At 36.6% G+C, this 27,149-nt stretch overlaps 1 protein-coding gene across 1 annotated transcript in view; it reads right to left on the bottom strand.

The window, feature by feature from the left end:
* The window catches only part of LOC110033140 (alpha-aminoadipic semialdehyde synthase), a gene marked incomplete in the record, with an annotated part of 112,360 nt that overhangs the window by 22,804 nt on the left and 62,407 nt on the right, over positions 1-27,149 (bottom strand). Inside the window, 6 exon segments of the mRNA XM_020737027.1 lie at positions 1,362-1,442; positions 3,026-3,367; positions 14,034-14,174; positions 14,445-14,502; positions 18,738-18,904; positions 19,008-19,104. Of these exon segments, the coding sequence (XP_020592686.1) occupies positions 1,362-1,442; positions 3,026-3,367; positions 14,034-14,174; positions 14,445-14,502; positions 18,738-18,904; positions 19,008-19,104 (886 nt within the window).

Below are 27,149 nucleotides of genomic sequence, written 5' to 3'. Positions count from 1 at the left end.
TGCCGACAGCTTCTTACGGCGACCCCCAAACAACCTCTCTTCTTTTTTGTGCCGACACCTTCCTAGTTATCTATAATTATATAAATGTTTTTTTGACTATTTAGGGTTCAATTTTTGCTTTACTGACATCAAATTTCTTGTCGTCAGTATTTGTCCCTTCCTAGGGCTATATTCGAGGATAAGTAGTGCTCCGATTGTATCCTGTTCCAATGTGGTGACTATCTCCCCGCATCCTAGCAACTACTACTCATTTGCCATTGTTGCATAGCCTCCACCTAACCTTCCTGTTTTCTCTACCACCACCCTTCTACCGACCAAAATCTACTGTCACTCCTCCACCTTACAATCTACAGCCGCCAACTCATCCCCTCACTCTCTACTAGCCGCAACCCCTTCAACCTTCTCACTCACTACCTTAACTTCTTTCCCATGATCCAACTTGCTGACGTAAGACCCATCTCCAGTCCTATTCCTGCCATCATCCTCTACCTACCTTACCGTTGTCGTTTCAATCCCAACCCGCACCCCTCCTACCATCCAATCGCCAGCCACCCCCTTCGTCCTCAGACTAGCGCGTTGTGCGTGTTGTTGTCATTGTTATTTATGATTTGAGAGCCCTGTTATTGTAGTGTTCTCGTATCTTGCAATAATATTTTGAGTTTTCTGCATTTTAGATTAAACCCGGTATCACAAGAAGCCTCCGGATCAAAATAAACAAAAGAAATCAAACGCTATATATTCAAAGATATACAGATTGCTTCCCTTCTCCTTCCAGTTGAAGCCGAACTTCTCTGGTTGGGGGGATTTGCTTAAAATAGTTCAATTAGTTTGAAAAGGTTAAAAATCAAAAGTTTCACTTTGATACTTTCATAATTGAAGAGTTCCCTATTACAGAGAGACGGAGAACATAGACAGAAATAAGGGAATCAAAAGTGAGAAAGGGAGAGAGTGACAGGCAGAGATGCCACAAAATGGCTATATCTATTTCTGCAACTTTTTAGAATATAGAAATAGTATACAATAAATGCATGAAAAATGAAAAAAATTGTAGGATAGACCTGTATGCTTTCACAGCAAGAGAAGTTTTGGATTAACTCAAATCATTTCAAATAATGGACATAAGTGATTCTACATGCAAACTTGGGCAGTTGCCCTTTTGTTTATTATAAAAAATAAGATTTTAAATTTCATTTTTTTTCAAAATGAAAGATGCAAAACAGGAAGTAGATCATGAGATGTTAAATAGAATTAAAAATGGCAATTATTGCTGGAAGAGGTTAAAAGGAACAGGAGCTAGTATATTATATGGGTGTAAGAGCACAAAAAAAAAGCATGCCCCAAAGGTACTTGGAAAAGATTACCTGGGATATACACAACGAAAGACTTTCCTCATTCATTACATCAAGCTGGACTGCTCTTGCATTTCTTATGCCTTCAATTATCTACACAAGTAGAAAAGTTATAGAAGAGTTGAGCAACAAATATAATAAAAAAGGTGCAAAGCTAATTTGTTTTAAATCTACAGGTTGTAAGATAGCAATGCTGGATTCTAGTCTTGTCAAATCAGTTCACAAGAATTCAGCCATCTGCCAAGCCTGGCGCTAGCAGATAAACAAACTGGGATTTTGAGCCCAAAGGTTTGGTCATTACTAGGTTAGCCAGATGCACAATTTAAATTTTCAAATCGAAACAGGTCATATGGACTTGGCCTTGTCCCAACCAAAACTGTTCATGTTCAATCATTTACAAGGTCCAAAATCCGATAGACATCATTGCAATCCCGTGAAGACTCATTAAAAACAAAGTCATACCTACTTTGTTGACAATATTTATCAATACAACATTTAATGTCAATGGATCATTAAATTATATAAAAATAGACATCACTTCCAATCCTGTGCCTAATTTATAGCCGCTTTCATTTCAAAGAAAATTGCAAGAAAGACAGTAAAAATAAAGAAAAACCAATGACACAACAAATAATCATAATGAAAACATTTACAGCTTTTTGAGTAATGTACAGATTCTTGAAAACTGCTTACAAAATAATAACTTTAAATCATATTTCAAACAATTTAGACAGCTTTTCAACAGTTAGCAAAAAAGAAGTAAAAAAAAAGAGTGAATAGAGAAAGAAGCAAGAGTGACAAAAAAGTAGAGAAGTCAATACATGCAAAATGGTTGTTTATTAGTCAAAATTTTATGTTCTAGTTTCGTTTGATTAAATTTTATCATGCTAGTCAGTATGAATGTATCCCACAATAAGGAGAGAAAAATAAACAAACACAACACACAATGGGGTGTTATTCAGACAAGAGTAAACAACAATGCATTCCTGATGTTTTTTCCTGTTTGAGAACAAAATACAAAGCTCACTATTACATCTTGCTGCATATTTCGATACAAAGTGCTGAATTCACATTCAAAAACATTCTGCATCCAATTGTCCACACTCTGTTAGCCTGAACTATGGACCAAAAAATTCTGTACTTCTAATATCTTATAATGCAGCATAAATTTGAACTCGCCATCACGTAATTGTCAAAATGCCGTTAAGTCCTGATCTGACTTGAAAGGTTGAATTTTTATGTCGATAAAATATAATTTTCCACTTCATAGAACTGGTTATAAGAAGGTCCCCTAAGTATGAAGTAATTTGATGAGTAAAAGTAGAAGCTCTTACTTCGGATATTGCGCAAACCTCCTTTATAAATGAGTTGTTTAACTGTTTTCATCAAACCTAACACAAATTAAAAACTCTTATGCAAAACAAGAAGAAGTAAATCCAACATCATAACTGCATCAACCATTTACGGTGTTCATAGAAAGCAGGAAACTTGTTTGTGACCATTGCACAATGTATTGGCTTAAAACAAGAAAAAAATGTGCAAGTGTATGGTCTTTCCTAAGAAGGATTTCCAAAGTTTCAAGTAAGTCAATAATAACTGCTCACAGCAAAATACATTTAAAGGATCTCAATCAATGTTATGAGTCGAAAATTTATACAGCATAAACATTTTCATACCTCTTCCGCATCTTTTAGGTACAGAGATGCTACAACAACTTCAAACTCTTTAACTTCTTGAGCATCAGCACCCTCAAATATTTTGAAGGAATTGGAATCTAGACTGCCAACTGATGCCAAAAGTTCAGCTGCTGGTTGGCAAACACGACCTGCACCCAAAATGAGGACTGCTGGTCTTCTAATAGAACCATTTCTCTCACTCACTATGCTTTCACTAAATTTGCTAACTTTTAAAGAAAGTTCTTTATCTTTATCGAAACCTCCATCTTTATGACTTGGATTTGCAAGCAATGTGAGAGCAGCACAAATTTGATCTAAGTTTGTTATATCATCAGCACTGATCTGTTCAAACCAAAAAAAAAAAAAATTAAAATATTTTATTATCTTACATAACTGACTCTCACATTAAAGTAAATTTACTTGTGGCAAATAAAGAAGGCAAGATTTAGGAAGGAAAGAAGAAGATTTCAGAAAAAATTTCATACTTCCAGCAGTGCACAACTGCTAGGCAACAGGCTGCAACCATGATCATTAGAAAAGCTTACATCAAAGAAACGAGGTGGAGAAACCAGTTAGCATGTTTTCTGGAAAAACATCAACAAGAGTGAGGAGGCAGAAAAAATGAAAGCTCCGCGAAGCTATACATTGCAAGAATAAATTCTGCCAACAGTATTAGATAATTGCTAATACCAGAGCAAAGTTGGATCAAGTAATAAATTTAAATGCAATACACATTTTCTGCTTTTTAGTTACAAATAAAATTGTGTACATATAATTCTTACGAAATATAGAATCTTGCTGAAAAGTATAATTGCTAATATATCTCACTCACTCTATTAGGCTTCTAAAGATGGGTTACAAGTAGAATGTGCAGCAAGATTGCATCTAACATGTTCCAAAGAAACAAAAATTCATGTTTCATCATCTTGAAGAGTTCAAAATTATAGAAATTTTCATTCAAATTTCTATGAATATTGCATCATCTACAAATTTTACTTCTCTTGGACCCTTTATTCCTGAAAACCAACGTTTTAGAAAGTAAATTTGGGAACTAAAGCATTTTATCTAGTTTAGGCAAGGCATAAGCCTCAATGTGGGTGAGACAAGAGTCTTGAACCAAAAAATTAAAAAAAAAAATCATAAAATTGAAAATGATTCATAAATATACTACAAACTATTGAAAAAGATGTGAAGAAGAAAATTTAAAAATCTGAATAGTAGAGAAAAATAAAACCAAAACAGTTGAAATAGTTAAAATGACAAATAAAAACATTTGAAAATAAAAATGAAAGAAAAGAAAAAATTTTTAAATTAAATTAATTAAAATAAAAATTATTACAAAGGAAATAAAATAGAAGTTGAAACAAAGTCAAGGGAAAAAAGATATTCAAAGAAAATGAATAATTCAGTTCAAAACATAAATAGAAACAACAATTGGTTAAAAATTTGAAAACAAAGCTAGCATGTATTCAAAGACTTACAATCCTTCATCTCCATACCACTGTGAACTCTAAACCTACAAACATAAACCCTTTAGCATATAACTAAAATGTGTAATTTTTTAATAAATGTTAATTTGTAGCATTTGCCTAATCTGCCTCTGTATGTATCTGTATCTATATATATCAATTTATATATGTTTATTAGTGTAGAAAAATAAGCATTTTAAGATACAAATTTTAGAACATATCTATTTATTTTAATTAATATTTTAAACTTTTTATTTATTTTATGGTTAATAATCCTTTTGGGACAATTAAAAGATAATTCTAAGCATTTTTAAAGAGTTAACGTAATGCAATGAACAATGGTTTCTTTTATGCTTCGGTATAAAAATGAAACAACGCTATACAAAATAGAGCATTCATATCATATATGCAAAATATAATGTGCATAAAATAGTAATGGAATTAAAAAAGTAAACTATATTAAATAATAACTATCATCAGATATAATAATATGTTCAATAAAAATAACTTCAGTTATTTGAAAGAAAAATAAAATCAAAGTAATAAATAATGAAATAGTTAAAAAATATTTAAAAATTCAGAATACTTGTACGATTGGGTGATCAGTTAGAAATCGAGAGACAAAGGCTACATTAAATAAGAGAAAATGAATATGATGTATGAAGAAGTTTGGTAAGTGGCTTGAGCGAGAAGCAACTAGTGTCAACATATAGGAAAATGAGAAGTGAAAAATAAATGTAGAGATAGAGAGAGCGTAAAAAAATAAACGCTTACAAGCAAAAAGCACTACGAAGAGATAATGTAACGCCAATGAGAAACAACTTATTGATCACAAGAAATAAGAAGTTTTTTGAGCCTATATATTGCAACCAATCTTGAATAGAAAATGAACCAACATTTAGTATTGAGCTAAAACCAGCGCCAAGAACACAACGCTATGATAGAACTCCATGAAGAAATATAACACAAGCTTTGTTGTGACAATGCATTTCACAGGCAACCAATGTAGATGTCCAGTTACATTTTAATTTGAATAATTCATCCAATCTTTAGGTTTAATGTAATGTCATTTGGGGTAAAGAATGCTGGGGCGACATATCAGCGCCTCATGGATGTAATATTTCTAAATCAAGAGAAAAAAATGTTGAATTCTCTGTGGATGATGTCCTTGTGAAAAGTAATTCAGCTGAACAACACATAAAAGACCTAAAGGAAACCATCAAAATTCTTTAAAAATTTGATACGAGATTAAATCTTTAAATATGCATCTTTGAGGCATCAACTGACAAATTCTTCTTGTTGACCCTCGAAGGATTGAAACCCAATCTGAAAAAGGTACAGACGATCCCAGACAAGCCGTCCCCTCAAAGCACAAAAAAAATACAACGTTTGACCGACCGCATTGCAGGATTCTGACTTTTTATTCCAAAATTGGGTGATAAATGCGCAGCGTTCTTCAGGCACTTAGGAAAAACCAGCGCTTCAAGAGGACTTCCAAATGCGAGGGAGCATTCAAAAGTTTGAAGGATTCCTTAGCATCGCCCCACTGCTCCAAAGTATGAAACAGGCGGAGGAACCATTGTTGTACCTCGGAGTCCAACTGGAAGTTGTAAGCTTGGTCCTGGTCAGAGAAGAGGCAAAGAAATAACTCTAGTTCTATTACAGGAGCCGAGTACTCCATGGCACCGAAGCAAGATATCTGATTATGGAGAAACTAACGTTCACTTTGATTATTTTCGCTTGCAAGATACAACTATATTTTTAGATGCATCTGATCCGGATCATCATGGACCATCCGATAAAGTCTGTGCTCACGCAATCGGAGCACTCAAGTCGACTACTAAAGTGGGAAGGGGAACTCAGTTAATATGACATCACTTATATCCCCCAGACAATAATCAACGCCCAGAAGATTGTTGACTTCTTGGTGGATTTTTCCACGGCAGGAGAACCAAATGAAGAGTATTTTCCCAACGATAGGACGAGGGTCTTATACATCGACGGAGCCTCCAAACAGAAGACCATAAGTTTGGGGCTGGTTTTGAGCAGCCCAACTGGATAGAGTTTGAAGCCACAAATAACCAAGAGGAGTACAAGGCATTAATAGTCGGGCTTCGTCCAACCAATAAAATAAGTGCTCGGGAGATACTGGTGAAGTCAAACTCTTTGTTTGTCGTGAACCAGGTAAACGAAGAATTCGAGACAAAGGAAGAACTGATGATAGAATATCTCGCTAAGGCAAAGAAAGAGATCAGAAGTTTCTGAAACTTTCGTAATGAGCATGTAGGACAATTAAAGAATCACTTCGCTGATATCCTATCTAAACACATCAATTTGGGCAGGAGCCTGCAGAGGCTTAACCGACTGGCAATCGAGTAACCGGAAGAGATAGTTCACTCGAGGCAACAACATATGGATCCATACAACCTCTATCTAAAAACCGAAAAAGTGACAGAAGAGATCCAAGGCGTTTTAAAATCAAGGATGCGCTATACTTGGTGATTGAAAGCAAGCTCTTTAGGCAATCAGTTACTTTAGTATACTTGAGATGCTTACGGGAACATGAAGTGCAAGATGTGCACTCCAGAGAGTGCGGCAGTCACTCTAGAGAGTTCAACGGCAATGGTAATTCTGGTCCACCCTTCTTAAAGATGCGGAGGAATATTTGAGGAGATGTGAGCAATGTCAAAAATACACCCCCTACATCATCAGCAGGCTCGGAAACTCCAGCCAATCGCGAGCCTCTAACCTTTCACCATCTGGGGTTTAGACATCCTCGATCATTTTCCTCCATCAAAATGTCAACGAAAATTCTTGTTGGTGGTAGTCGATTATTTTTCAAAATGGATAAAAAAAAAATGGTTCTCCCTAATCGATGTAAGGGTAATAAAAAATCATATTTGGACGAATCTTATCTGCAGATATGGGTTGCTACAAATGATTATCACCGACAATGAAACAAGATTCTCGGACCGAGGGAAGGATTTCTATGTCAAATAAGGGATTGATTTGAAGTTCACTTCGGTCCATCACCCTTGAACGAATGGGTGCGCCGAATCGGCTAATAAACTCATCCTAAACTTATTGAGAAAAAAGTTTGAAGGAACCAAGCAATGTTTGGCGGATCTGCTAACATCAGTGCTTTGGGGAATTCGGACAAAATATTCAACAACAACCAAACAAACTCCATTTATGCTCACTCATGCGATGGAAGCAGTGTTACCAGTCGAGTATGACCATCATAGCCAAAGGGTTGTCATGGCCTCTTCGTTCCCTGAGGAGGATATGGCCTAATGACAACAAGCTAACATTGAGGGGGCAATGCTAGCCCTCAACCTGACGGAGAAGAAACAAACCAATCGACACATCAACAAGAGGAAGTCAGGAGGCAAACTACTTGCTATTTCAACACGCATGTCCGAGAGAAAACCTTCACTCCGGGAGACTTGGTTCTTAAGAAATTCGATCTGGCCGCTAGTGGATAGACAATCGGCAAGTTGGACAAGACTTGGAGCAACTCATACATAATGAGCCAACAAGTCTCACCGAGTGCTTACAAACTGCAGACATGACAGGAGAGAGTTCCTTCGAACTTGGAGCGGAGACGACTTAAAGAATTTTTTTCTTTAAATGACTTCCTTATGTGTATGTAAAAGGGAGTTTTGCTGCCAATGTGTAAATTCAATTAAAGAAATAAAAATTATAGTTTAACTATATCTGCACAAATAATGCCCAGATCTCTCCTATACTTTGGGAACTTGACCTGCAGCAGTAAACTTAATACTTGGGACGTGTGCCTCAGTCGAATGATCTCGTGACGATCGTCTTTTAATATAATCGAAATCGAATAGACTAAACCAAAACAGCAAGAAAATAAAAAAATTGCAACCAACAGAATATAACGAAGCATGATAACACAGACCGACCGACAACTCAACAGCAAGAAAATAAAAAAATTGCAACCAACAGAATATCAGATATTTCATTCATCTCGGTCAAAAGATACAAACATATAGACCAGAATAAGCATAAAAGAACTCCGGTTTTGCTCCCGCTAAAAGCCTGAAAGAAGGACAAAGGGGGGGAGGAGGGGAAGTTTCGCCTCACCTCAACTGGAATACCCCGGCTCTTGACCCCCATTTCACCCATGCTCTTCGCGTGTTTTCCTCAGATTTAAAAAAAGAAAGTGAGGGAAGATGGGAGAAAAGGGGAGCAGCCCAGTCAGCAGACCCTCGTTGCAAACCCCCGTTTCCCCCCACGTCTCAGATTTCTTCCTCACTTCAGGAGGAGTAAGAGAGGGTGGGGAGACAAGTACTTGCTGTCAAAACACTTACGGGACCACGCTTCCCAACCTCTAGCATGAAAAGGGGTGACTACTTCTAGCAGCAATAATCAAACAGACGTATTGCATTCCCTAGGAACGTGTTCAGCACTTTAGTTCGGGATCCAACACCCGTTCGCGAAGAGGATTTCCAGCAGAGTGACGAACCCAACCGAAATCGTGTTCGACAGTCAACTCAAAAAAATTCGAATACTTCAACGCACGATTTGAAGAAAAAGAAAACTAAAACATAGCTCAAGCAGGTCCCGTCACTTCCGTTTGCGGAAGGCCGCCTCCGCTTTCAAGTCCTCGCAAAGCCAACCAGATTTTCATTGCCCTGACTAATAACTTTCCTTTGAGTGGGGACACAATAAGCGGAGACCTCATCCCCCATTTATATGGGGAATGGTCAACAATCCCAACAGAGATCTCGTAACAAAAGCTTGCTAAGGACCCTTTGGGAAAAGATAATAGGGCACAGTAACGGGACAGGTAAACAATATACTTCCAGAAAAAAGAGGAAATAAATTCATATCACAATCAATGCAGTCTTTAATAGCGACCCACCAGGGTGACGACAACAAATCAACTGAAATGGTCAATCATCATTTCTCAACGTTTGGGGAACTCCACCCAATAAGGGACACCATAAGAGCCGCCTGGCGACCAATTCTAAACTTCATGGAATATAGGTACATCCTTCGGAAAAGTAAAAAACAAATAATAATAATAATAATAATAATAATAATAATAATAATAATATGTGAATTGCATACTTTAACATGAGTAATCCTAGCAATCGATTACGATGGATTTATTAAATACTTGCACCTCTTTCGCATCGCAAACCCAAGCCTTTAAGGTCCAAAAGGTTAGGCCCCTAGAGATAGTTCTCCGTTCACCGATGACAAACTCCGCGAAAGAGCATGTGTAAATCATTCGGGAACAAGTCCCCAAGGATAGCCCTAGCAGATGGAGATGAGATCCGCGCTTAGAAAAAAGAATAAACCCGATTGAGGTAAAGGCTTGATCGACCGAACAGGGCAGTGACACGTAAAAACTTAGGTCTCGTGCAAACCAATCAGTTAGCATACACTAATCGATCACTATGGAAAATGTTCAAGAGGGCGTTTCGACTCACAATTGACGATTTAAAGTCGAAAAAATCCTTAAAAAACTAAGTGTCGGCTAGCAAGAACTTGATATCTAAAGTCCAGGGTTTAACTCTAAAAGTAAGCGACAAGATCAGGTCACAAAGATTGCCTCAAACACAAGTCTCCCAGAAGGCGACAACCCAGTCGAACGGAAGTAATGAACTAACCCAGTCGGCCAGTTAAGGCGACAAAACCAACTCACAAGGTAAGCGTACGGTTAATCAAATCACAATCAATTTTAAATAAGGCAAAAAACTAACATATTTTTTTCATATACCCCAAAAAAGGAATTACAAAGTCTTTCTTTCTATTAAAAAAAACTTTCTTGTTTGCAAAACTCTTTTTTGCAGCAGGGCACTAGCAAGTGGCCGATCCAACTTCGGTGTCTGAGTCGTCCTCTTCTTTCTTCAGAAGCTTCTCCTAACTTGTCCAAATAAGGATAGAAAACTCATCCAAATCGGAAAATTTGGGGTCGACCAAACCGTGGTGGATGAATCGTTGGACGACATAATCCACCCTCCATGCAAGAGACGACTCGCCAAGCCATCCTCATGTTCTTCCTTGGAAACCAACGAGGTGATCTTCTCTTTCAATTTAGCAATCTCCTTCTTCAAGGCCGCTATAGTGCCTAATGGATCCATGGTTAACCTTGTCAAAATTGCCAAATTTGTTCAGAAGGTCCCGGTCATCGTGGGTTCTCTTAATATCTGTCTCCAGTGAATCTTCCTAATTTAGAGCCTCATCCAGAGCTTCTTCCAATTCGATCATGAACAAACCAAAAAATGGGCCCTCTGCGATGCCATCAATTGCCACAGATCCACATTCTGGAGGTGTTTACGGCGGCGGAAGTCTCCCAGGGTACAACCAAGTTCCTCAGACCACGGAAGATTTAACAGAGCTGTGAAGCTCCTGTTGTCACCTGTTTGCGGGTACCAATCCAAAGACCGATCAAGCAGACCAACTGCTTGTTGGATTTGAGCCATGTACTCCTAGAATCCATATGCATAGGCTCCCACTCGAAAGCCTCCTTACTGCTCTTCAAAGCAGAGGGACGTAGGACGTCTATTTCCTTCATAAGCACCTTCCCACGCCAACGGACGACTTTTCCCTAAGGGGAGACGAGGCCTCATCGTCGGAATGCGAAGTCAACTCTCCCGATGAGGATCTAGAAGAGGCAACATAAGTGGCACAGTCAGCCTTGGTTCTTTTGGACAAGGCAACGAACGAGGTATCCCCAGCCAGCAAATCCGGCGAAACGGCGACAGTTGGTGAAACGCCAGTCAAAGCGCCAGCTTTCAAGAAAGAGGGAGTTGCGAATGCGGTTTCATTTGGAGTCCCTTCAGAAACAGATTCTCTCTCGTCACCTTCCTCTGCATCAACTAAATGAGAAGCATATTTTGGAGGAATAGTAGTAACCTTGCCAGTCAACGTATCATAAACAACAACCGTAGTTTCAGACACGAAGGTAAGGTATCTTGAGGCCACACTATAAGGAGGCGGGTCCTCATCTCCTACGAAATCACCTGACCGCAGGTGATGCTTCTGCTTCTGGTGTTTGGCGGCAAGCTTCTCCTTCACCGCCCTCGCTCGGACTGCCTTGTCAAAATCAGAAAGGCGTCATTGTTCTTCGGTCATCTTACCCTTCAACACACGAATAACTGTTGTCTCGGCGGAGTACCGCCGCCCTCGCTCGGACAGCCTTGTCAAAATCAGAAAGGCGTCATTGTTCCTCGGTCATCTTACCCTTTAACACACGAATAACTGTTGTCTCGGCGGAGTACCGCGGGACCGAGAGATGACAGCCAGCCAACATTGCCTTGGCGACGTCCATACTCGAGGGAAGAGATCTCGGTTGTCCACCACTTGCTCAGATGGCTTAGTCTTGATATCTCAGTCACCAGAGCAAAAACCAGCTTGAAACTTCTTCTTCCAATCATTCATCTTATTCTCCACTCCAGATTGATGGAGTTCATTGCCCGCCAAAAACATGGCAAAGCCCTTCTTATCAATCTTGAACGAGAAGAATTGCTTAAAAAGATCGATCGATCATGAAATGCTCTCTTGACGACAGAAAAGAATCAAGGTCATTATTGTAGTTATCGAGTTCGGCAAACACTTGTGTATTAAAGACGCTCTGGAGCTCATCGCGCAAGGGCAACCGGAGACCTACATGAACTGGTCCTGATAAAAGACCAAATCCTCATTTCGTCCGTCGCACGTTCCGATCCCAACATCCTACGGAGGGCGATACTGCAGTGAAAAACATATTTCCTCTATAACTCATTTACATCGTTCTCCGTCAAGAACGAAAGATCGGCACCTTCAATAGAACTGAAAAGGGTGAAGTAGTTGGGAGCCAACGCAAGGAATAAGAAACAACCGAGAGACGGGAGTAGAAGAACCTAGGGCACAAGGAAAAGAAAAAAAATCAGAATGCTTAAAGGGAAAAAAACAGTGCCTCGCCCTATTTATAGGGGGGGCGCATGAAACAAGATATCACATAATTATAGTTATCACACCAAACATCCTTTTGAATTTATTTATATGACATTTTATTGCAAATAACAATATTACAAATCTCGAACAAAGTGCTTTATGAAAGGGTCTTCCACGGCCTCATGACGGGACATACCCCCTCTGAGTCAACCTTATGAGAATAATCTCTCTGCCTAACCTAATATGATACACTCAGTTAGCTTCGCAATGGAGCTTTCCCAGGATGGTCAACTCACAAAGCTCTCCTAGCTCGTGCAATGCCTCAGCCAGCCCGCTACGAAAAGTGGTGACTTCCGTCCGCAGAGCCACCCCATTAGTATTTGTACTTATAAATCTAACTACTAATAAAAAATCACTAACATTGGACAATTGATTATCTTCTATAATTAACCAAAAAATTAACAAAAAATTAATGATATCAAGAGTTGCTTGTTTAGTTCTAGGTTTGCACATGAGGGGTTTCATGTGCGAATGGGATATCGAAAGCTGCTTGTTTATTTCTATGTTTTAATTTTAGTGGTATTTACAAACATACCACACAATTCTTATGTATTTGCATTTCTACATCCAAACATTCATATTTACATGCAAACCACTCAAATCTTTGACACAAAAAATACCACCAATCCTTCCTTTTTAATAGTGAAATACACCTTATGCAAAAGTTTATGATACTAAGCTGTGTAAATAGCAAATTTTGGGTATTAGATGTATAAATACATAAGAATTGTGTGGGTATGCATGTAAATTTCCCTTAATTCTATTTTATTTTGTTTTAATCGACACTTATATGATATAATATACCCTTTTCTCACATAAAAGCTATTACTTTAATCCTAACCATAAATGTCTGCAAATTTTACCTATGGCCAAATATATCATTTTTATGCCCGTGATCGCTTATGACAGTGTGTGGTAAACAATAGCTTCTCATCAAATGTTTTTAGAAGTTACCCATATTAATGTTGTTAGGATATCAGTCAATTATAGATTGAAATTTAAATGCACTTTTTTAACTAAAATTATGATAACAAAGTGACAGTTAAATCTATTTGCAATATTGTGTTTCTCTGGATCTCTGGCTTCCAACTTGCTTTCTACTTCCACATAATTGTGGCACATTCAAACACGGGTAGACTAATCCATAAAACTAGAGTTCAATTGGAAGGCAAGCAAGTAATTCAGCTCAAAATTACCCACCACTGCAGACAAAATTTCAAATTAACAATGGTGTGCATTATGAACTTTGCAGATGTATGTCGTGTTTGGTTAATGAATCATGAAAATAAAGAAATATTATCATGTTGAAGGAGGAAAACAGTCTTGTGCAGATTGACGACCCTGCAGGTAAGCCCTTGTATGCTTTACATGAGTCGTAACTGAAAATACTGCAAAAAGGCATCATTTTTTTGCAAGATAGAGATGAAAACCGAGACATATCAACAGTATGCTGAAGTACATAGCAGTATTACATTAATACCACTAACATAGCAGTTTCAGGACAGTTAAAAGCCAATTACAATTTTTGATAGAAATCAACAATGATGATTTGGAATAATATAGCTTACTTCAAGTTCTGAGTAGGACATGAGATCTGTGCTTTGACCAACTTCGCATTTAACCAGGCGAAAAGATCCACCAGCAGCTTCAACAATGTCCAAAGCTTCATTAATTAAAAATTGATCAAACAAATGGCCACTTAGAGATACCTGTTCAACAAGAGATGTTATGTTCAAGGGAATCTCAAAGCTATTCTAAGATCTACACAAAATAAGATCTATGGAAGCGTGAAAACTAAAGAAAGTTCTCCATTTTAATAATTCACAAGCATGCATTAAAAAATAAGAGTTATGAGTGGATCTGGCCATCCATCCAAACTTGCATGCATATAGATAAAGATCCATTTTAATGAAAAAATAAACTGTTATAGATAATACATATATAATATTGCCAGACAAATGGTGAAGGAAATAATGTACCAGTGTACTGTACTTCCTCTTGCCAGAGGAACCATCACCAGTTTCCATTATCAAATCTCTGAAAGTGTAATAAAAGTAGAGTTAGAGAAATAGAGCATAAAAAAAAGATGTTGATAAACAATGCTGCAGAAAACAGATATGCAGATTTGGTTATAGATCCATCAAGTTTAGTTTCAGCATCTTTGGCACACATTGTTGAGGTTCCTTCTGTATTTTAAAAATAAATCTCTAAATTGAATTCAAAATTTAGGGATATATAGGTAGCCCATGCAATGATCTACTTAGTACAAAATATATTTTCCTTAGATTTAGAGATGTCATTTTTATAATAGGATCTCGTCCAATTATGATAGCTCGGAAAAATAAACACATTATGAGGAAAAAAGCAGATACGTACATCAGAATTTAGAGTTAAGAATTTTATTTTTGTAACGTAGGGTAGTTAAGGCAAGAGCGTGCATGCTTTTATTTTGAAAGGAGCATTATTATCATGAGCTTTGCCAACTCTACTATTTGATCATCAAGGATCAAGCTCAATGTTGGCACTTACATCCTAACAATTTAAGAGCTGCCCAACTTCACCATTAATTTTAATTTTTACGTAAAAACAATTATGTTAAATGGGTATGTCGACTTGTATTGCTTGTGGTGGATCAGATCCAAATGACTTTATTTATATATGGCACTTATCTTTGGTTTCCCCAACATAATATTGTAGCATGAATTGGATTATAGTTTGAGGCTTACATCCCATAGATTTGAAGAAGGCCTGTATATTGGGAAATTCCACGAAGGCAGGGTGCCATAAAAACATTTGCCTCTAATTTTGGAGGCAATTTCGTAACAAAGATTCTCTCCCGTTAAGATTTGTAATGATCGTATCCATCATAGAAATAAGGGATTAAGATCAATTTTCTTTGTAATTAATAGTTTGACTATGGAAATGAACTCATATAGTTATGATAATGTAATAATCAAATCCATCATGATAATGGATTTGAAGTATTTTAGTTGACTCTAATTATTATCTCCAATAACAATGCCTTTAACAAGGGTACGAATCACTGATTTGAAGTTGAGAACATGTTAGATAGCACCTTCAATCTAATCATTAAACGACTTGAACCACTTGAAAGTTTTCAAAAGTTTGCATTGATGAAGCCTACCAAATTGTTGAAGCTCTGGAACACCAGATTGACTATCAGGCGTGTTGAGTGGAGGACTGCCCTGTACAATTGTCTTCTAACTTATTGACAAGAAAGACTATCAACAGCTCTGAAAGCAAGACCTTTTGTATCTAACCTAGCACTATGCTAGTGAAATGTCCATTTTTTTTACTATTTTAACTCAGCTTATTAAAAATTCGCAAGCTTCAGAATTCTTTTTTCATGACTTTTGAAGCTTTTTAACCAATCAAAAATCAACCTTCAAGGGCTTAACATTTTTATCATTTGAAAGTCATGCAGATGTTGACCCATCTGGCTTTTATATTTTAAATAGCCTTAAGGTCATAAAAGTCTCAAAGTCATCATCTTCTTAATTTGTGGTGGGGAGTTTCAATGTTTTTTATAACCACTTAAATTATGATATACAAAAAATGTAGCCATTATCAGGGTATAATTTCACATTATTTGCTTAGTTCATCTTAGGGAGCATTGATTTTGCTGGGAACTCCTCAAGTTATACTTTACAATGATTATGCCCATCACAAGAGAAAGAATCTTGCATTTAAAGTAAAGACCTTATTAGGCTGATATTATTGATCTAATCATAGACTTCTCGAATCACTAGGAAGTCTTCTTTAGTCTACATCGATAAAGCTTGTCAAACTAGAGAAAATTTAGAACATCAACTCAGTCATCAGGCGTGTTGATTGGGAGCCTATCCTGTGTAATCTTCATTTGGTTTATAAATAGTGTAGAATGTTATAGCCTCATCTTCCTTCAAATGATGTGTCATAATTTGATCGGGAATTAGTAGTGGATCCCCCAGGTTGACCGTATTCCTCATTCCTAGCGCTAGCTTTGTCTCCTAACTGTTTTTTCACAAAAACTGCAGCTATTACCTTGTCTCCCCTTCTAAATCCTTTTTGCTCTCAGGTTTTTACTTTATTATTCTTATACAACATCTAGGAACCCTAAATCGATGTTAGTCTCAAAGATGACAAAAACATGGAAAAATTGATTAGAATGATTCAAAATACATTTCATAATTTTTAGAAAGTATTCAAGTTTATTTTCTATTTATTAGAATTATTACATTGTTAGGTTTTGAAGAAATTTAGTAAGTGGCAGTTATAATATATTGTTATTTTACAGACTAGATATATTATTTTACAGACTAGCTATTTGCCTTCAAGAATATCCTTCTAGAACATAAGGTGGACTTCGGGTCCATCTTCCTCCTATAACTCTTGATACACTAATGGAATTTCAAAGGAATTGCTATTCATGTGGGAATGTATAAACTCAATTAGCCATTAATAAGCAATTACTAATTGTTGCTCTTAAAGAAATGCATTCTAGGGATGGTATACAAAACAAATGGCTCATTTCTTCACATAACTATGAGTATTTTTTTGGTACGTTACTATCCTATGACAAATAGAAAAGAACCGCGTTGGATGCATAAATTCTTGTCCATCTAGGATTTAGTACCATAATTAAGTGTGAGCCAAAAAAATTATAAGAAAGGTTGTCTCATTCTACAAGTATGAGGCTTTCTCTTTTATTTGATTCTTTCCCAAATTTAATATATTTTTTTCCTCTATCTTCTTTTAATTTTTTCCTTATTTGTTGAAAGGGTTATTTTATTTAAGCAAGCTAGTTACAAACTAGATTTCTGCCAATTATATGAAATTTCAGTTGGCATGCAAAGTTTTTTTTGCTCCAAATTCCAATCATTTATTTCTATTATAAATCAATATATCAGTAGTCTAAATTTGGCTCAGTCATTTGCTTTATCAAAGAAAGTAAGCAATAGTATTGGATTAATACCTAGGGACCAATAAATCTTGCATGTTTGTTGCAAAGATAAGTGCATCACATAAGGTCTGAATTAGAAACTCTTGATCCAAAGGCATCATGCATCAGATTTGGTATCAATGCATAAATTTGTAACACAATATTTTCAAGATATAGGTCTTAATGTCATTTTCATTTAGTAGAAATAAAAATATATAATTTAAATGTTATATTTAATTGTAATTATTGGTTAACACCTAACAAGAATTAAGTTACAAATCATGAAACAAGAAAATTAGGTTTTTTAAATTTCCTGTATTTCGGTATTTATTTTAGTCTTACAAAAATTTGTGCATTAATTGCATGTTAAATTAAGGGAAAAATTTAAATATATGTAAAGATTAGATTACACAACACAGGACAGGATTAAATTTTATTTTATCTTGTAATCCCATTTCTATAATTAGTGGATTCATGGCTTATATTTGATCAAATTATGAATGAAATGAAAATAATTTTTTCCATTAACATTCTCTCTCCTCTTACCATATTGATGAATTTCAATTCTCTTCCCTCCATTTCCTATTTGACAGTCATTTTGATATAAGAGCCTTAATCTCTCATTAAATAACCAACCACTCATGCTTATGCTTAGTATGCCGCTCATGTCCCATGCCCTGTTCGCTAATGTTTACCCTTCCATGTACTTTTCATACATTTGTCATGCTCAAAACCGCTATGATGTATTGCATACTAATTTGTCGGTTGCACCGTTCGCCTGCTTGATGAACTTAATCTTCCATGCTCCAAAATACCTACTAGATTGTCTGGGTCATGCTTCACTCACAACCCTAATCTCCATCCTGCTTTGTTCATCTATCCAATCATCTGTATCTAAAAATCATAACTTATCACTAGATTCGCATCTGATAAAATCAACATCTAGAATAATTTGGTATTCTCAAGTTGTTAAACATTATTCCCAAGTTACATAAATTTCTTTATATGTTACCATGACATCAGTACAACCATGAATTAGAAATTTTTGTAGCTTCACCGTGTTAAGGTATCAAAGAAGCCTTCTATATATCTATCTAGCTATATATATTTATATGTATATATATATATATATATATATATATATATATGTATGTATACATGTATATATATGTATCTATACATGTATATATATGTATGTATACATATATATATATATATGTATGTATGTCTGTCTGTTTGTCTGCCTGTCAGAGTAATCAAAATAAATTCCTTATGCAGAATATTCCAATAGTATTTCAAGGATCATCAAGGAAGTGCAAAAGTTCCTTACGTCGTAAAAGAGTTTCTCATTCGAGGAATATATTCATACAAGGAGGTAAGTACTCCTCCATGAGCTATGCAAGCTCTTTGCAAGTGCGGTGGAAGCTCTGTCATGTTCTTGGCTGAGGCCAAGTTAACAACGAATTGTGAGAGTATATCTCCAAAGTGCTGGGAAGACTGCATAAAAGGAGCTTAAAAGTAAGTTGCTCTGGTACACAATAGTAAATGACAAGACATTTGCAGACATATTTTGTACGAAAAATAAGTTTAGATGCCATGCCTCCCTTGAGAACTCAGTTGGAAGAATGTCAATGGCTAGACATATCAAACCATCACCATCCATGTCATCATGGTATGAATCATCAAACGGATTATACCTAACAACCATAATCACATTTTCTAATCAATTGTAACATAAAAATAATAAGATAAAAGGATTTTGGAAAGCTAGGAAAGCATAAAGAATGATCAGTCAACTACTCGAGGCTGTCAAACAACAGTATAAGGCAGAAATTAGAATAAACTGAACCATGTAAATAGCAAAATAGATCAGCCAATGGGAACATATAATGGGCCTGAGTAGGCTGCTGTCACATACATACTCGAGAATAAACTTTTTTTTTCAAACAAACTAAAAAAATTTAACAGTGGTGACGTCCAATAATGAGAGCTCATTCTGCATCCAAGAATGAAGTTTTCAACAGTATGAACCAGCTCGGGAATAATTAAAATGTAATAAGAACCTGTTAAAAAAAAGCAATTAATTAACTTAAAAAGATGAATTTACGGTTAAGACAAGTGTGATCAGGAAGTCTCCAACCACAAAAGGAATGTGAGTGAGAGGGAGTTAGAGAAAAAGAGAGCATGAAAGACAGAGGGAAAGAAATCGGGAAAGAAGAAAAAGAAGAGAGTAGAAGAAGAAGAGAAGGAGCTAGAGGAAGAGAAGAAGAAAAAAGGAGGAGACAAGCGGGTCACCCGGAGACGCAAAGGCTATGAGGACTGACCGGTCCACAAAGGGAGGGGGTTTGCCGCTCCTCCCTTTCTCTTCTCTCACCTTCCCCTCTTTCCTGCTTAGCACCTTCCTAGCATAAGTCTCTCCAAATCAGAATTTCTGAATATTTTTATTCCTCTTTCGTAAATTCTAAGATATGATTTTATTCTTACTTCATAATTTAAAAGCCTTTTCCAAAATCTAAAATCTGATTTTATTCTCCTTTCTTATATTAAATCATTTATAATTTTAAGTTCTTTCCAAATTCTGATTTTATTCTCCTTTCTTATTCCTTTCTAATTTTAAGTCATTTCCAAAATTTGAACTTTGATCACTTTATTTACTATCCCTAAATCTGATTTTTCCTTCCATTATTTCTTTATCTAAATCTAAAATTCTGATTTGATTCTTCTTTCTTATTTTGAGTATTGCCTAAAACAAAGACCTAGTCTAATTATGAATAGAGAATGATGTGCTTAGAGTTAGGGGACTCGTTTTGATATCCGAATTCAAATCTTAAACTTGGTGGTTTCCCTTCGCGGGTTGAATCCAACGTCGAGGTAGTGCTCCAGCTGTCCCTCGTCCGAGGTGGTGATCGCCTCCAAGGTTTCGGAGTGATGATCCGGCTGTATCTCTATCCCGCCGAGGCAATTATCTTACCGTACATTCATTTTCCTGCTTCCATTCCATCTTCCAGCCACCGCGGCTCCTTTCCCACATCCAATCACCGGCCAGCCCTCATTCAGCCACCGCAGTTCCCACAGCCAATCACCGGCCAGCCCTCATTCAGCCACCGCAGGCTCACTTCTACTGCTGCCAGCCCTGCTGCTTCGCCCCAGGACTCCTTCCAGTCGCTGTCCTTCTCATCTACCATCTCCACGCAAACCTTCTGTTCTTCCCCGCGGTTGTCCATCACTCCTCCAACCATCGCAGCCCTCCTACTCTTCCCCGCAGTTGTTCTGCACTGTTGTAAAGCATCGTAACCCTCTCTTGTTGCTGTCGTAATTGCAGCCTTCTCATACCACCATCTCACAGTATCCATCCTTGTCATCACCCGCAAAAATTTTTTATTGTTTATGTTTGTTTGTAGGTATTTCCTGCTTTCCAAGTGTCGTGTTTGTAAGCTCATTCAGTTCAGCAATAATATTGTGTTTCTTTGTGGTTTGGGTTTTCTCCTCCAATATCATTTTGGTATTAGAGCTAGCCCAATCCTAATCCCAACCTAGGGTTTCTAGCATCCAATTCTACTCAGTCCACCACACCATTTTTTTTACTTAATTTTGTTTATTTTTTCTCTTCTTTCTTTGTTCCTACTTTTCTTTCCTTCCACAAACCCCAAAACGTCAAAAATGCCACCAAGGAGAATTATGTCCGAGCCTACCCGGGACAAGATATGGCGAGAGCTTCACCGTCTTCAGTGGAGGCTCATTGATATTGAAGAGGAAATCCAGTGGAAAGATACCCTCGACCGTGATTTATAAGGTTGAAGGGAAGAACGAGAAAATTTAAAGATGAAACAAGAAACATAGCATCATTTCTTACCAACTTACTAAGTGAAGAGGCTCTAATTTCCGAAGTTGAGAGACTGTATCTCCAAGTGACCCCCCTTGCTACTATCCAACAAAACTAATCCGCAAGTCTGTCACTGCCAGATGATGTTGCATGTGTCATGGATTTGGACATGATGAAGCAGAATCCACAACAAGGGGAGTGATCTACTTCATAGAATATGGCGTCATCGAAAAGTTGGGTAAAGATACAACAAACACTGAGAGCAGTTCAAATGAGATTTTTCATCGGATGGTGTCTTCTCTCGTGGAACTCCCTTGTTCGTGGAAACATCCAATGCCCTTTCTCCATGTGATCAAAAGGAACATGCAACTTTTGATGAGATTGTGGTTCCTGCTCTCCTAGAAAATGGAGAACTTTTTGTTGAGGCATAAAAATCACACAGACCAGAAGTTGTCAAATTTCAGTGGAATGCCTTACTAAAGAACAACTAATAGCATCACAAGCAGCTACACTTCTAACCCTCACCCCTAGTATTCCATATGAAGAGACGAAAAGTCAATGTAAAGCTCTTGTTATTAGAATGCAACAAAAGATGTCACTTTTCCAAAACTTCAAGAGTCAGAGGAAAAAACTGAAAGATAATAAGAATCACATATCAACCAAACAGTTGCAAAACCCCAACCTCATTGAGGCCCAACTTGTCATAGATGAAAAGCATATGAGACATTTACTTGTTTGGAATTTGACCCAGGAGAACCTACATGGTGGTGTACCTTCGGCTCAGATTATGCCAAACCAGAACGGATCGAGAAAGAGATCAATTTTTTTATTTTTCATCAATCCTAAAGCTTCGCGCTTCTCCAATTTTTAGTTCTACTATGATGCACTTCATGGTATTGTTGTAGCTTAAGACAACCACATTTTTGTTGAAGAACTTAGTGCTAAAGAAAGCTCCATGTTAAATTGCACTCCTAAGGAAGACTTTGGTGGGGGCCATCCAGACTCTAACCTGACTTGTGCAAAGGAATTAGTTGGTAGGATGGGATTGAGCAAATCAAAAGAGCAAGATGAACCCCCTGAGTTTGGTGTAGCTGTTGATGGTGATGTTGATCGTAACATGTTACTTAGTAAAAGATTCTTTAAGACTCCGTCTGATTTTGTTGCAATCATTACTGCTAACGCTGTTCAGTCCATTCCTTACTTTTCTTCTGGGCTGAAGGGTGCTGCCATAAGCATGCCAACCTCTGCAGCACTTGACACTATAGCAAATAATCTAAATCTGAACTTTTTTGAGGTGCCAATTGAATGGAAATTCTATGGCAACTTGATGGATGCTGAAGTTTATTCGGTTTGTTGTGAAGAAAGTTTTGGGACAGATTCAGATCATATTCGTGAGAAGAATGGGCTCTAGGCAGTCTTAGCATGGCTTTATATTCTTGCCTACAAGAACAAGGACAACCTCAATGGGAGAAAGCTAGTGACAGTAGAAGAAACAATTCGCCAACATTGGGCTACTTATGGTCGCCAGTGAGATCCAAGGGGGGTGACTGACAACGACACGAAAGCATCGACCTATAACGTTGAAGCTCACCCAACCCCGGGGGACTGACGCGAGGGCTATGGAGAACAACTGTTCCTCAAAGGGGAGGGGGGATACTGCTCCTCCCTTTTCCTTCTCTCCCCTTCCCCTCTTTCCTTCTTAGCACCTTCCTAATATAAGTCTTTCCAAATTAAAATTTCTGAATATTTTTATTCCTCTTTTCTAAATTCTGAGATCTGATTTTATTATTAATTTTTATTTTAAATGTCTGTCCAAAAATCTAAAATCAGATTTTATTCTCTTTTATTATTTTAAATCCTTTCCAAAATCTGAATTTTGATTACTTTATTTACCCTTCCCTAAATCTAATTTTCTCTTACATTGTTTCGTTATCTAAATTTAAAATTTTGCTTTGATTCTTTTTTCTTATTTTAAGTATTGTCTAAAATAGTCCTAGCCTCATTATAAATAGAGGATGATGTGCTTAGAGTTAGGGTATTGTTTCGATATCTGAATTTAAGTTCTAACCATGGTATTTTCCCTTCGAGAACTATATCTAACGTCGAGATAGTGCTCCTGTTGTCCCTCGTCCTAGGTGGTGATCTTCTCTAAGGTCCTGAGTGGTGTTCCAGCTGTATCTCGACCCGCCGAGGCATTTATCTTACCGTACATTTGTTTTCCTATTGTCATTCCATCATTCCAACCATTGCCGCTCCTTCCTTCCCGCTGCCAATCACCGGCCTGCACTCATCCAGCCACCGCAGCCACTCTTCCACTGCTGCTAGCCCTGTTGCTTCACCTCGGGACTCCTTCCAATCGCTGTCCTCCTCATCGACCACCTCCCTGCAGCCCTCCTGCTCTTCCCCCATAGTTGTTTAGCACTTCTCCATCCTCATTCTCACCAGCGGATATCTTTTATTTTTATGTTTGTGTTTGTTTATCAATTTTTTAAGCTTTCCAAGTGTCGTGTTTGTAAGCTCTTTCAGTTCAACAATAATATTGTGTTTCTTTGTAGTTTGGGCTTTCTCCTCCGATATCGCTCGGTGCATCGTTTCCTTCCATTATGATAATGGAATGAATGTGACATATGCATGAGTGGCTCGCTAAAAACCTTTTGAGTGCAGACACATGGTCCCGAGCATCTCGACCATTCTAGGGCCAAAAATCAAGCCTTCCTCGTGCATCTGTTTCTTATGCGAGGTAGAAGAATATTGAGGCTTCATGTGCCCTAATCAAGCATAAGACGAAGGGTTTGTGCAACATTTCCTCACTATGAGACATTTGAGCTTATTTTTCTGTGGTCCAAGTGCAAGAAGCATCAACCGCAGGTATCAGTGAGAAAATCAAGTGAGAAATTATATTCCTATAAAAACTAATTTAAATTCAGAAAACCATTAATGTCTAATTCTTGAAATTATGGCTGAAAATTATTGAATATTTGATGAAAAAAGGGTGAAATTGAAAAAAGAAAAAGAAAAATTATAGGCAAGATATTTACATGCAAAAAACTAAATATCTAAATTTTATTTTTTTTCTAAATTTAGTTGTAAATTTAATTGAGATTTTAAAATGCAATAATTAGTGCTCTATTAGAAAATTTTACTAATCAAATGCACCTAATTAATAAGGTTTTCATATTTCATAAAGTTCCAATAATTCAATGATACAAATTACATAACATTTTATTAAAGTTTATTACACAAACATGCTTAATTAATTTAAGATTTAAATGTTACAAATGAAAGTGAAAACTTAGTAACGAAAAAGGGAAAAATAATAGAAATTAATTAAATTTAAATTATTATTATAGGTGAGTCAATGGACTGGACAAACTGTGAAAAGTATAGAGACTACAATTAACAAGTGGATAAATATGTTCTTATATTACAACAGTTCCGTTTATTTACACATGTTTTTACTGTTCCAACATTTTTTTAAATGCAAAAGTTTATATTCTTAAATGTTAAATGCAAGAAAATAAATAAAATATGATATACACATGCATATGGAGTCACCCTTAGGAAATGATGTACTCATGCACCAAATGTAAATAGAAATGTTAATGAATGTCTATCATTTTGGTGGATTTGAAAAAATAAACATATGTTTTTAATGTATAAATTTAGACGGTGACTCCAATAATGAAAAGTGTAACAAAAATAAATGAAAGTAAACAGAAAATTGTTTTCTTTATTGTTTGTCTTTACTGCTTGGTATTTTTTTATGTTTACAATTTTTTTTATAAAAAAAACATTTTTACAATTAGAATTATTGTGATTTAGTAACATTTGCCTACTAAATAGTTTAACTCAAATTTTTAGTTGCTAATATTATAGAAAAACCTACTATATCATAGTGAATTCTAGAGAGTACATGTACAGTTCCCGATGAGTGCAAATTAATAGGTACTTTATTTTAATTTTATTTCATGTCAGCTGTAAAATTAAAATCTATAAAAACTATTGTAGATTAAAGTTTTTAACCTGTCTTGCTAATTACAAGCTCCCAGGTTAGATCGTGATAAGAGTGGGGTATTATAGCGCTGGCCAAGTATAAAAGCTAATATGAAAAATGATCCTAAAAGAGTCATTAAGAAAATCATTATTTATCATTAAGAAAAAGAAAAAAAAATTCTAATAATTGAAATAATAATTATGATTTGTTGAGGTCTTAGGTAAATTAATATCTACCAGAAGGACATTAATAGGAATACTAAAAACGCAAGAGTTGTTAAATAATAGAATCTTATGACTCCAAAACTTATGGATACTCCATCTGATGGTGTTACTATCCCTATCAAAGCATTTACTCGGATGATAACCGCAGTGATACAATTGATTTAGGATTCATAGGGATAGTCTAAAGAATTTGAGATCCAACAAATTGGATGATAACCGCAGTGATACAATTGATTTAGGATTTTCATACCCAGTCAGTGCTAGTGTAACATCACAGATGGATCAGTATCAGAAGTTGTTCCAACACATGAGACTGCCTATATTTTCTGGAGCTGGAGGACTAGTTTGCTGAAAATAATATTTTGTGGATCGAGAAAATCATTAACAAATTGTCCTACCTACAGGAGAGAGTGGTTACATTAGCCACTTTTGCTTTGAAGGGGGCAGAAAAGTGGTGGCAGGGACAATTATAATAAAATTTTGGAGTACAATCAAGTGGCCAGATTCAGTTGAAAGGTTTCGTGAGGACTTCGTGATTAGTTTGTTCCTCTTTCAGCCAAGAGGCAGATGCAGATCGTTCCATCATGCAATATGAGGTTGAGTTCACAATGTTGTCCAGATATGCACCTTAGTTAATCCAAATGCTAAGGAAAAATACCACTGTTTTTATATGGGTTAAAGGATGTGATCATATAGCCTATAATTCCTTTGGACATTCAGGATTGCTTAGTCTTGGTGGATAGAGTGAGGATGGAAAATGGATATGCTTTCTACGTAAAAGCAAAGAGATTATCAGAAGAGGAGAGATGATGAGGAGTATATCTGTGCAGGCCACCCAGTTTGTCCAATTTGGACAATTTAATTTGAAGTAGTCAAGATCCAAAAGCAGCAATAGAAGTGATACTGACAGCAACAATAGTACTACAATCTGTGCCTGTGTGAGAAGGCACACAGAGGAGAACACTTGACGAGTACCAACACCTATTTTTGGTACCAAATCTAAGACACATGGCGAGATCTTGCCCTACCATGAACCAGAGATCCCAAGTTAGTGCCAAAACTAGAGCCCTACCTCTTCCGGAGTCATCGGGATCGGCTCCAGCTCAATGTCAGACCCGCTAGAGTGTGCAGCCTCGAGTTTATGCGCCGACATAAGGAAGCAAAATATTTATCTGATGTCATTATAGGTACTTTTTTATTTCAATAAATCTATCAAATCTTTATTTATTACTAGATTTTTATGTTCTCCTTACAATAGGTATTGTATCAATAAAAAAACAAATTGAACAGAACTCTATCTCTAAAGAATTTGAGATCCAACAAATTGGACTCATTCAGAATGGCTGATATCTTATCAGTCATTCTGCCTAATAGTTCTCCACAATGGCCAATAGAAATTGTGTGAATCTGAAAAATATGTGGGAAGCTTGAAGGAGAATTTGGAAGTGATAATAAAGTGGATTGACTACCTAATCATTTCACAATAGTTGATTGCTCTCAGATGATAGGCAAATTTATATCCCTGGAGAAGAATTCAACTTTGTGAGAAAGAGGAGTCCTATCTATGATAATATCCTGTTTAAAAGCATTCAAGTTATTATCAAAAGGATATCAAGGCTTTTTAGCTCAAGTTAGTGTTATTAAGAAAGAACTAAAGAAATTGGACGATATGCCAGTAGTAAAAGAGTCCCATAACACAGT

The sequence above is a fragment of the Phalaenopsis equestris genome, unplaced genomic scaffold (assembly GCF_001263595.1).
Source record: "Phalaenopsis equestris unplaced genomic scaffold, ASM126359v1 Scaffold001097, whole genome shotgun sequence".
Taxonomy (NCBI): domain Eukaryota; kingdom Viridiplantae; phylum Streptophyta; class Magnoliopsida; order Asparagales; family Orchidaceae; genus Phalaenopsis; species Phalaenopsis equestris.
This window is presented reverse-complemented; position numbering and strand designations above follow the sequence as displayed.